This window comes from Theobroma cacao, chromosome 6 (assembly GCF_053813885.1).
Source record: "Theobroma cacao isolate CCN51 chromosome 6, ASM5381388v1, whole genome shotgun sequence".
NCBI classification, from domain to species: domain Eukaryota; kingdom Viridiplantae; phylum Streptophyta; class Magnoliopsida; order Malvales; family Malvaceae; genus Theobroma; species Theobroma cacao.
Genome location: NC_142644.1, coordinates 797,378 through 810,308, shown reverse-complemented (window position 1 = coordinate 810,308; position 12,931 = coordinate 797,378). Strand labels below are relative to the sequence as shown.

Sequence of the window (12,931 nt, the reverse complement as noted above, 5' to 3'; positions counted from 1 at the left end):
TGATACATTGCTCGATGATAGTGATCAGGAAAGGGGAAATGCAAGGATATCTCGTATGTAGGTAATTACAGGTGCAGAAAGGTTCTTCTTCCAAACAATTACCACTGAGGAGTCGACATGTGCCGAAGATCGCTTATACAAAGGAAGAATGTTTTCGTCGAAGGCAAAGTTGAAACGAGCTTTGAACATGTTGGTTATAAAAGAGAAGTTTGCGATAAGAGTAAAAAAGTCATGTAAAGCTCGTTATGAGGTTGGTTGCAAGGACAAGGCATGCAAGTTCAGTGTTCGTGCAATGAAGTTACCTGATAGAGGAGAATATTGGAAAGTTCGAACATTCCACAAAGTACATACCTGTACCATTGATGGTTTGCAAGGACGGTTTCCAACTACGAGTGGGAAGATGATTGGTGAACTTATGTCACACAAGATTCGGGGTAATGGAGTAGCATTGAGACTTAAGGACATAATTTGTGAGATGAGGGTTCAGTGGGGATTGGAATGCTTGTATGGTAAGGCTTGGCAAGCGAAGGAGTATGCAGAGAGGCTTGTTTTCGGTCCACCGGAGGAGTCATTCCAACTACTACCATCGTATTTTTATATGTTGGAACAAGAAAATCCTGGCACAGTGACTGCAATGGCTACTGATGAGGAAGAGAGATTCAAATATTGTTTCTGGTCATACAGGGCTTGTATTCGGGGGTTTAGGGATGTAATGCGTCTTACGGTTGCAATTGATGCGACACATCTGAAAGGCAGGTTCAAAGGTGTTTTATTTGTCGCTGTATGCAAAGATGTGAATGAGTGCATATATCTAGTTGCGTTTGGCATCGGCCATGTTGAGGACGAAGACTCGTGGATGTGGTTTCTTAAGCTGCATGATGCGGTTGGTTGTCCTGAAAACACTATGTTCATTTCTTATCAGCATCTCGGCATTAAGAAAGCAATCCAAAATGCATACCCAGAAGCGCACCATGGTTTATGCGGTTACCACTTGAAAAAAAATTTTAAAAACAAGTTCAAGCGTGACGATGTTTGTATGCTTTTCACCCTTGCTTAAGATTGCTATAAGGTGGCTGATTTCAACAGACATATGAACCAAATACAGCAGATTCACCTGAGAGCCCACGCGAACTTTATAAGAATAGGGCCTGAGAAATGGGCACGTGCATGTTCACCGACAAGGCGATACCAAATGATGACATTCAACATTGCGAAATGTGTTAACTCATGCTTGAAGCATGCAAGACAAATGCCGATCACTGTTTTGATCGAGTTCATCAAAGACATGTTCCAGTGTTGGTTCCATGAACGGTACGAAGAGGCCGTCAAGGTGACCACGCCCCTCAGCCCTTGGGTTGCCAGGTAGTTGAGTAAAAGGTTCAATGATGCACATCGCTTTCTAGTTAAGCTTATCAATCGAGTGAAGTTTGAAGTTAAAGACGGGAAGATGGATGGACTTGTAAACTTGTCCAGGAAGACGTGTTCATGTTGTGAGTTCCAAACAGATTTACTGCCATGCAGCCATGCCATTGCAGTAATAAGGTCAGAATATATTTATTTCTTATTTGAACCGTAATTGACATAGCCTTTACATTGTGCTTGAAGATTGAGTTTTTAGTGTTTTTCAGTAAATGCAATCGTGAAGCCATTGAATTTTGCGCTGACTACTACAAGACAACCGTTTTCGTGGAGGGTTATTCAGGATCCATTAGGCCGGTAGGGCATTCTAGTGAGTGGGGCATCCTCCCTCATGTGAAACAAATTGTCGTCTTACCTTCACCTTGGCGAGGCCAAACAGAAAAACCTAGGAGGAGAAGGATTCCATCAGCTGGTGAAGGCAGTCAAGCACGGAGATGTTCGCAATGCAAGAGGTACGGGCATGACAGACAGAACTGCCCATACCCATTTGCAGTTCCATCCATAAATCCAGCACCATCTCCAAGTCAATCGGCGACTCCACGACTGCGCCGACCCAAAGCATGTTCAAGTTGCAGACAAATCGATCACACACGCAACAACTGTCCAATACGAAGGAGAATGTCTGAAAATGTAAGCTGTGTTGTGAATGAAGACAGCCTGACCGCCTAACTAAATGTATCTGAAAATTGTAGTTGAATTCGTTTTGCTTTACGGATTTGTCTGCTCGATCATTCTATGAGGCACTTTTAGTTACGGACTTTGTTGCCAAACATTTCAGGCAGATAAGCATGTCAAGGCCTCTATCTGATCAAGATCGTGTTAAAGTACATTCTTATTTGTTTGTAAAAAATGTTTCTAATTACAATCTTTATCAGACAAGAGCCATGTATTTGCTTATCTGTCTGAAATGTTTGGCAACAAAGTCCGTAACTAAAAAGGCCTCATAGAATTACCGAGCAGACAAAATGTCAAGATCCTCATACTATATCGTTGGATCTGCAAAACATAGGACAGATGCACCAATGAGTTAAGCCATAATGTGCAACAAGGTATACAGAAGAAATAAATAAAGAATAAATGTGAGACACGCCATGCATAACAAGTTAAATGTTGTCACACGCCATGCATATCAAATAAAATATTGTAACACGCCATTCATAACAAGAAAAATGAAATGACACGCCATGCATAACAAGTAAAAGGTTGTGACACACCAAGGATAACAAGCAAAATGTTCTGACACGCCATGCATAACAAGTAAAAGGTTGTGACACGCCAAGGATAACAAGCAAAATGTTCCGACACGCCATGCATAACAATTAAATTGTTCTAACCCGCCATGCATAACAAGTTCTGGTGTGTAAATTTAGACGTATGATTTTATAATGGCAGGATAGAATTTTGGCCTGGAAACAACTGGAAAAATAAGGGAGGATGGATACAGAACAATTTCATGCTGGAAGCAATTAGATGGATGGAAAAATCTATATATTCAATGTTAATCAATGTAATGTTGGGTTGGTGCAGCCGGTGTGCCTGGAAAAGAAAGACGACGAACCTAGAAATTAATTAATGCCAACCTGGGGTGACACACGACGGCCCAATTCTTCTAACACGCTGAGTGGAAGTATATTTATCGGCTGACACGCCGAGTGTTAGTGGATTTACGGCATCACACGTTGACTAATTGCTAAATTTTTGGGTGACACGCTTAGTGCAAGCAGATGTATGTTGGGACACGTTGAGTGGTATCATATTTAAGGTGTCACACGCTGACTTCTTCCGACTGTGTATCAAATTAAATATATTGTATATAGAAAAGAAAAAAAATTATTGGTATCAAATTAATTGTGTATAGGCAAAAAAGTTAATTGTGTATCAAATAATTATACAAAGTATATTGTGTATACAGAAAGAATTATATCTGTTTACAATGAATTGTATTCAATAAAAAGTGTGTACAAAAAATGTGTATAAAATGAATTGTATAAAAAAATTTATGTGTACCAAAAAAATTATACAAACAAGGGCCTATATGTTCAAGGTTCACTCTCCCAATTGTTGGAAAAAATTTCCAGAGCATATTGCCGACGCATTTTTGCAATCATATTCTGCTTAATTCTGATCTTTTCTGATTGCAAAATATGCTCGATGTACCCTATCATGAACATACCGCAGCTGACACTATCATTCTGCCAATGCACTTTAGTTTTTGGTAAATGAATATCCAATGGCATCGGTGTCAAATCCCGTCTCTTCCTACGTATGTTGTTGAAATAACCGGCTTGGTGGCAGATTAATGGCATCATTGTCGTCAAGGGTGTCATCTGACCCGCACGAACTCCGTTATCCTTAGCATTCGAAGTTATTGCTTCGTCCACAACCTTGATCGTCCACCTCACCAAGTCGATCTTCGCAACCACCCAATGCCCACCAACGTTGCAAGGCACGATGATGAAATCAACATCTTTCCATTTTTTGGCGTACGTTGGCCTTTCACCCTCCACATAGCCCCGCAACTCATCGAATTTACATTTTGGCTTGGGCATCTTCTGTTGGAAATTCTGTGTGTAGTATACGGATGGTGTCTTGTAAAACATGTAAATATTAGCTTACACTTCATGCAATCAAAAACTTAGTATTTATAGAATTGAACAATTTTCAAATAAACTTACGGAGAATATCGTGTCAACCATGCATGCACGGGTAGTGTACAACTTCGACTTCGGCCCTGTCATCCGCTTGCAGAATAGGCTGAGGCATGCGTCGATATGTTCACTTGTCATTTCCTTATTAGGATCCTCTAAGGTTATGAAAAAGTCAGCCCCTTGATCCCCTAAGATGCCGATGTTACACTTGCATATGTAACATAATTAATTTCATAAGTCTTGGTGGATAACTGTTTCATTGAAAAACAATATTTGCAATTTTATTTATGAGCTTACCTCGCAGACTCCTCTTTCTTGAAAGCTTCGTAGTCTTTTCCTATATTATCCCTCACATTTCGACGGGTCACTAAGGGGTCGACGAATGGGCTTGCCATGTATTTGTTCACCATTTTCAACCGTGCCCGCTCAGTTGGGTTTGAAACTTTTGTTGCACCATGATGGACAGCAAATGACTCTGGTGACGACAACCGTATCTCAACTGTATCAGGAGTGCTCTCACGATAATGAACGATAGCTCCTGCTGCTGCGTCGATGAATGCATAGGCCGGAGGAAGATGTTCTCCTTCAGCATCTGACTGAAGGGTGACATCCACTGCCACAGCTTCTTCGACGACGTCATCTACATGAGTTACGTGCTCTCCATCAGCACCAAAAACGTCATCGTCAATGTCAACACCAAGTTCATGATGTTGTCCATCATCAGCATCATCGTGCTCCAGACCAGCACTGTGAGATGGACCGCCCTACAAAATTGGAAAAACAGTTAGTTAGCTTATAAAATACCACAACCCATAAATAGTAAAATGTTGTCACATGTCATGCAAAACAAGTAAAATGTCGTGACACGCCATGCATAACAAGATAAACTTGGTGACACGCCAAGGATAATGAGGAAAATGTTGTGACACACCATGCATAACAAGATAAACTTGGTGACACGCCAAGGAAAACAAGCAAAATGTTCTGACACGCCATGCATATCAAAATCAAAGGTTGTGACACGCCATAAATAACATATATAATGTTGTGACACGCTAAAGCTGACACGACAACAACTAACTATAATAGAAATGTCTTGACCCGCTAATGACCAAAAAGCAGTTAAAACCATCAAGAAAACACAGTCTAAATAGTTGCTAAACGTAAACCATCAAAATACAAGCGAAGATAGAATAGCGTACTTGTGATTTAAGGCCGTCAAGAATCCGACCAACAATATGGTCCTCAATCGTCTACATTGCTACACTCAATGACTGAATTGAAGCCTTCAGCTCCAACATATCTTTTTCATGCTTGCGCATGATCCATCGGAGCTGGCGAGTTGTGACTGCTCCGTCATTGACTGTTCTCGACTAGGTCAACTACAATAACATATATAATTATGTTATTCAATAATCATATATGGAATTATTGAACATTAACCGTTACAACTTTAATATCCTAACCGGCGGCTCGTTAGCAGTCTGCGGTGGAGCCGAACCGATTGGTGCTTCAGGACCTATTGTCGCTTCCGCATACTGCAATTACATATTTAATTGTGTTATTCAATAATCATGTATGAATTTGTTGAACATTAATTGTTATAACTTTAATATCCTTACCGCCGGCTAGTTAGCAGTCTGCGGTTGAGCTGGACCTATCGGTGCTTGAGGACCTGTCGTCGCTTCCGTAAACTGCAATTACATAAATTACTGTGTTACTCGATAAACATATGTGAGAATGTAGAACACAAACCGTTAGAACCGATCTTACCGACAGGTCGTTTCCACTTTGCATTTGAGGAAGACCGGTGGGTGGTTCTGGAGCTGCCGACCCATGGTCCAACCGCAAACACAGAAATGTTATTCGATAATCACAAATGGAATTGGAGAACACAAAACTGTTACAATTGTCCTTACTGGCTGTTCACTGCCTTGACCATGGTCGTCCCCTTCATCCATCAACTCATCAACTAAAGCAGCGGCGGTGTGCATCCTCTTCGTGCCACCAGAGGCTCTTTTCTCCTTCAAGCTTTTCCTTTTTAGCCTCGCACCTAAGCCCCAAGCTGACCGATCCTCCATGTGCCCTATTGGCACGTACTCGTTGCCCTCTGATAACGGGACATCAAGGTCCACAAAATACTCCCGGAGGGCCTCATCCGTGGTGGGTTACAACGCCTCCAGTGCCCACAACTACAAATAAACAAATAAAATGTTGTCATTATCGAATAAGGAAAATTATTTTACAAATATAACGTAAAAATTAACAGTTGTTCACTCACTTGGTCAGATGACTCTAACTTCTGAATTGTCCTGTAGAAGTCTTTTGGCTTCTGATTGCAATCCCATCTGCACATTCATGGGTGGACGTTGTCCTTCTGACCAGAGAGGGCAACTATTTTTCGGAGGGCCGAAATTGTCTCCATTGCCCATAACTGCATGCCAAATGTAACCATTATCAGACCGTCAATCATAAACGACTACACCCATAAATTTTTTTTTCGAAAGGAAATTGAAAAATGTTACGTTTTAGTACCTGTATCACCCATGCGAATCCGTAAATGTTGTAACGTAACCGAGTTTCCTTTGTCACGCTCAAGTCAGGAACTTCGAACCCCTTCAAAAGGTAGTCCAAGGTCAGTTTCCAAACATAGTGCCCCCATGGGAAGACATTCCAAACGTCGATGTCCTCCACCAATGACAGCAATTAAGGCGTCACCCGTCTATGGTAGTCTTGACCAAATAAAATGTTATTCGCGATCAAGACGAGTGCCATCTTGGTCGCATCTCTTGGTCGCTGAAAGTTACCCCCGCGGAAGGTATCAAGCAAAGCCTGCAGCTTAACGCTGTCCTCCCCGTTCCAGTATCTTGCATGAATTCCATCTGCAGCAACCTCGTATGATCGTCTGAACACATCGGGCATTGGACCAAACTTCAGCCCGGTGATGAGACAGAACTCCCGCTTTGATAGTCGCGCCTTGCTCTTGCCAATGGCAAACCATAGCTCGTGGTCCATTGACTGCCTCTCAGTGATCCGGTGAATCATGATGTTGTGCAAGAGACCGACGTAAAAGTACCCCTGTGGATATACGTCCAAGAGCATTCCGAAGCAGGTACGCTTAACTGGATCGTACTCCCCCTTCTGTTAGAGAGTCTTTGTGATGGAATGCAGCTGCGACCACTTATAGTGAGTGTTAATTGCGACATTGAACGCCTACTTCTCCCTCGGCACGATCAGCAAACTCTCAAGATCCTCATACTCTCTGCGTTGGATCTGCAAAATATGGCACACATACACCAGAGAGTTAAGCAGTCATGTGCAACAAGGTACACTGAACACATATATAAGGAATAAATGTTGTGACACACCATGCATTGCAATCAAAATGTTGTGACACGCCATGCATAACAAGTAAAATGTTGTGACACACCATGCATAATAAGTAAAATGTTGTAACACGCCATGCATATTAAGTTAAATGCTGTCAAACGCCATGCATAACAAGTAAAATTCTGTGACACGACATGCATATCAAGTAAAATGATGTTAAACGCCATGCATAACAAGTAAAATGCTGTCAAACGCCATGCATAACAAGTAAAATTCTGTGACACGACATGCATATCAAGTAAAATGCTGTAAAACGTCATGCATAACAAGTAAAATGCTGTCAAACGCCATGCATAACAAGTAAAATTCTGTGACACGACATGCATATCAAGTTAAATGCTGTCAAACGCCATGCATAACAAGTAAAATTATGTGACACGACATGCATATCAAGTAAAATGTTGTCAAACGCCATGCATAACATTAAAATGCTATCAAACGCCATGCATAACAAGTAAAATTCTGTGACACGACATGCATATCAAGTAAAATGCTGTCAAACGCCATGCATAACAAGTAAAATGCTGTCAAACGCCATGCATAACAAGTAAAATGCTGTCAAACGACATGCATATCAAGTAAAATGTTGTCAAACGCCATGCATAACAAGTAAAATTCTGTGACACAACATGCATATCAAGTAAAATGCTATCACACGCTATGCATATCAAGTAAAATATTGTCAAACGCCATGCATAACAAGTAAAATGCTGTCAAACGCCATGCATAACAAGTAAAATTCTGTGACACGACATGCATATCAAGTAAAATGCTGTCACACGCCATGCATATCAAGTAAAATGCTGTCAAACGCCATGCATATTAAGTAAAATGTTGTCACACGCTAATAACTAACTATAATAACAATGGTGTCACACGACAAACACCCAAAACCAGCTAAAACCACTACGCTTAACCACAACAACCATCAAACCAGCAAGAAAACACAGTCTAAACATTTGCAAAACAAAACAAAAAATTTGAACATATCAAACAAACCCAGGAAAAAACTAAAAAATTAACAAACACAAGAATGTTGCGAATTTGAGACTCACTGACCTCTTCATTCATGGCCGACATTTTTGCTGGTGCTGTGGTTTCGTTTCGCTTGCAAAGAGCCTTCTCGAACACTCCGGTACCGGCGGGAATGAGAAATGACTAACACAGACGTTACGAATTCTGAATAATAACTGTTTAAAATGAAAAATGGCCTTCTAATATTCTTATTTATTCTAAAAAAGGGAAATTAATACAATGAAAGTCTAAAGGATTACCACCTTAACTGCCCACTTTTTTTTTCTCTCTCTATTTCAAACCATGACGTGTCAGCTGCTCAAGCACTGTCGTGACACGCACTCTAAACCATGACCATGGCGTGTTAGCTTTTCAAGCAATGCCGTGTCACATACTCTAAAAATGACCATGGCGTGTCACCAACTTTGAACTCTGGCATGTCACAGATTCCCTTCATGGCGTGTCACCAACTCTTAACTCTGGCATCTCACAGATTCAATCTGTGGCGTCTCACCAACCCTGAAAGCTGGCGTGTCACCGATGCCCTCCATGCCATGTCACCAACTCTTAATCTAGCGTGTCACAGATTCCTTCCATGGCGTCTCACCAACCCTGAAAGCTGTCGTGTCACATATTCCCACCATGGCGTGTCACCAACTCTTAACTCTAGCATCTCACAGATTCCCTCAATGGCGTCTCACCAACTCTGAGCGGTGTCGTGTCATACATTCCCAACATGACGTTTCACAAACTCTAAACTCTGCCCTGCGACAGCCATCTAACATATGGCCTGCTATAGCAGAACCATTTCCTGCTTTGGATTCACATCTTTCTCCTTTCAATTCACCACCGTATCAAGGATTTCTGGTTTCACATCATTAGCCAAGCTTTCCATTCATGAAGACCTGTTCCTCGTTTGATTTAATATCTCTCTTCTCCTATTATCTGAATGCCATGTCCCAAATCTCTCAAAACCCATCTCATGCAACATTATTTTGTTTTGTACAACCTTTGGGAAAAAAATTTGGGTATTTTGCACAACCAATCTTTGCATATTTTTCTTTCTCCCATTTTTCGCCTGTTTGAGAGTGTACGCTAACGAAGACGGCTCATTAAGGGTATTTTTATCCCAAAATCTTTTCTGATGGCTAAAAATAGTTAAAAGTATCCTGTCGGCCTTTTACAAAAACATGTTATTTAAAAGGGCTTTAAAAAAATCCCCATTTAAAAAAAAATATTGCTTAAAGATGGTTTTTTATTAAGCAAAATAGCATGTAGTAAACCCAATTCTCAATTGCATTATGGCATTCTAAATAGTTGCAACACCTATAACGCTGGCATTCTAAATCAAAGCAAGACCTCTAATGCATGACATGCTTCTTGCATATTCATCCAAATTTCCATGCCTTTCTCTTCTTTATTTATTTATTTTCCTTTATGGGTTGGGATTATGGGACATAAACTTTTCATGGTTGTGTTATCAAGTCATCTTGGTTTCCGGTTTCAAGCACTAATTGCGGATATTTAACTCAAAATTTCATCTATCACACCATCCCTATCTGCTGTCACCACTATGTTTTTTTGTTTAATTTATAGTTAATTAGGTTTTCCACCAATGTTACATTCTAATGAAGTAGGATCCCATTACCAACATTGCACTTCCACATTTAATGGCGCATAATAACCTAAGGTTCATTTTTAGTGTAAAAAAATAATCATAATAACATAAACCAAACTACCTCAACAGAACATATATGGGTATATAACTTCATAAAAACAATATAAAGTTGAGCACACAGAGAGAGACAGAGAAGTACCAAGAGCAACAAGATGGTGATTTCTTCCACCGCCATCGAGAATCTTTCATGCAAAAGGGTATTGAGAAAAACCTCACTACCCTTGACATCTGCCTCATTTACTTGCCCAAATCCACCCAACACCCCATCTACCGATGCCTCCACACCCTTCTCTTAGCACAACCAAAGAAACCAATAACTATACTATGAGTTCGGTAATGGTACCCACATACAAATGTAAGAACCAGAGTTAAGAAAGACTTACTTCCCAATAGGCAACGCCTTCACGGTACCACTGAGTCTTCTTATGGTTATCTCCTTCATCTGCATCTCCAATTTGCTTCCTCCACATTTCCTGTGGGTTCTTGAATTCTCTGCCATCGGAATCGGAGCCAGCTGCCTCCATTGCCGTCCTCCGCTCCTTGGGAGTCTTGTAATTCTTCCGTGGTGGATGTAGGATTAGAGTTATGGGACACTGTTGGAGGGTCTGTGGGGAAACAGCTTGGGATATGGGCCGCATCCACATCGGTATGCCTTATCCTCCGCGCCTTGGGTTAGGCAAGCCCTGTTTGGTTTATCCTTTCGCATCTTCAAGCGCAGCTTTAATGGCCTCAAAGTTGCTGGTGAGTTTTTGGATTTCTTCTTCAAGACCTACAGCCAATCCGACATGATGCTTTATCCCTTGAGGAATGAACGAACCACCCAACTGCTGCTCCAGGATCATGGAAAGAAGTGCTTTTGCCATTGTTTTTGTTGTTTCTCGAATGTAAATTGATTAATGAAAACAGCAGTTAATTATTGGTTGACTGAACAAGTGGATGATGTTGAAGCTGCTTCTCTTCCGACCCTGTTTTTTAACAATGAACAAGTGGAAGACAATTTCTTAAAGTTGAACCCAAAATCAATCTTTAAAGAAAAAAACCATGAGAATTAAAATGCTTTATAATTCGTCCTTGTAATTTTTCTTGAATGACAACTTCTACGTCACTACGGAAACAATTTGACCAGGATGCTTTGTAATCCAAAGGCAATGCGTAAAAAATTTTTGATAATAAAGGTTATAGTGAAGCTAACTTACCAGCTGAAAGTTGTTTATCAAACACTTTTCCAACAGTAGTAATGCAATAAGAATTCTGAATCAGGAGAATTGCAAATGGTGGTGGTGGTGGTGGTGGCTGTATAGGCGCCACCAAGCGGGCGGTGGAGAACGATAGTAGCAATCGCCAATACGGTAGGACGTGGGAGTCTTTTTTTTTCTTTTCAAGCAATGCGAGACACTGGAGTGATTTTTATTGGACAACATATGTGGAAGAAGTTGTCCAAGGACGTTGGGTTGGTGAGGGATGGAATGTCTAATTGATGAGTGATGACAAGATGTGTACTATCTTTCTTTCTTTTTTCTTCTTATTTATTTGGCCTTCACTCATCGCATAGTGCTCTTCCTTGAGGAGCTTTGGCAATGCCACATGCCAAATGCCAAAATTAAACTCAACTTTGGGGATAAATAGGTCCAGTTGGACTCTTTAACAAATCCGCCCAATCTCTGAAAACATAACCCAATCAACAGAAATAATTAAATCACCTTCCAGCACGTCTCAATAAATAGCTGTCCAAAGTGTATATATGTCTCATGATCCACAGCTATCAATGCTGTCCAAACCATTTCATAAACATTGCTACAGAAATACACACGTCCAAAATTACCGAATAGTGGATAGGAGTGTTGACATAAAATCAACCTAAGACAAGAAAATATAAAAAAAAATAAGCAGCATAATCTTTGTTTTTTTTCTTCTATACTTGAAGCTATTACTTCAAATTAAACCCCTTCATTCATGAAGTACTCCTAATCTATTTAAATGTTAGAAACTTGAATATTTGACTTGATCACAACCTAGAATATTAACACAAATTTTGAGGTAAAATTCAAGGAATGTTAACTACAATAATTAGCCCTCCCATACATAGTTATTGCTTATTAAGATGATTTATTTATGAGATTTAGCAAGCACTAGTGGTAATTTCTTATTTTCAGTAATTGATTAGTTTATAATGTGGGTGATATGCAAATTTACTTCTTCAATGTAAATCAGTCAAGTAACATATACAAATTTTCTGTACGGGCTAGGAACTAATCTTTGTTGGAATTTAGTTGAGTTCTATGCTGTAAATCCAAGTTGCTTAACTTACATCAAGTTGACCCCTCTACGGCCATACCCTAGCGCAACAATTCAAATGTAAAATTAAAATTAAATTCTTTGTAAAAGTGATTAATATTAAGAAAGACAAAAAGAAGATATGGAGAGCGAAGACTCTGATAATTCAAACATTTAATACTCTTCGTAAGATTGGAAGATGGGAGATGAAACACATTTTTGGTTCTGCTAATGAAGAAGTTGACAAGCTAGCCAAAGAAGGTGTCTCAAGATCAACAGATTTGCTTCGGATCAACGACTCCATGCCAGCCCCGGAGAAGAATATTAACCTAGTGTGACGTGTTCTGTCCCCTGCTTTATTTACTTTTGTTGTGCATCACAATGCTCGCTGCTAACTTCATGGGAACCATTGATGTTTCTTCGTTTATACTGCTTTTTTTTTAAGGGATATTGATTGAACCCTTTTTTGGATCCTTCTTCTAGGAAAAGATTATGTACAGGTCCTTTT

The 12,931-nt window shown here is 40.2% G+C and overlaps 1 protein-coding gene across 1 annotated transcript; it reads right to left on the bottom strand.

Annotated features, from left to right (window-relative positions):
• Positions 1-3,514: 3,514 nt before the first annotated feature.
• LOC18595124 (uncharacterized) lies at positions 3,515-11,443 on the bottom strand. Its single transcript, XM_088807210.1, has 13 exons — positions 11,346-11,443; positions 10,533-11,114; positions 10,289-10,435; positions 8,517-8,615; positions 6,603-7,340; positions 6,349-6,501; positions 5,841-6,259; positions 5,690-5,761; positions 5,534-5,605; positions 5,270-5,449; positions 4,365-4,831; positions 4,095-4,274; positions 3,515-4,007 (listed from the first exon to the last, which is right to left on the bottom strand). Exons 2-5 carry the CDS (start codon positions 10,791-10,793, stop codon positions 7,281-7,283), a joined length of 567 nt encoding a protein of 188 aa, XP_088663336.1. The 5' UTR covers positions 10,794-11,114; positions 11,346-11,443; the 3' UTR covers positions 3,515-4,007; positions 4,095-4,274; positions 4,365-4,831; positions 5,270-5,449; positions 5,534-5,605; positions 5,690-5,761; positions 5,841-6,259; positions 6,349-6,501; positions 6,603-7,280.
• Between the last annotated feature and the right edge of the window lie 1,488 nt (positions 11,444-12,931).

Coding starts and splice junctions, on each gene's coding strand:
- LOC18595124 (XM_088807210.1), bottom strand. CDS start 10,793: ATGTGGATGCGGCCCATATCCCAAGCTGTTTCCCCACAGACCCTCCAA. Junction 10,436..10,532: donor AAGGCGTTGCCTATTGGGAA/GTAAGTCTTTCT, acceptor TGCTAAGAGAAG/GGTGTGGAGGCATCGGTAGA. Junction 8,616..10,288: donor TCACCATCTTGTTGCTCTTG/GTACTTCTCTGT, acceptor CGTCTGTGTTAG/TCATTTCTCATTCCCGCCGG.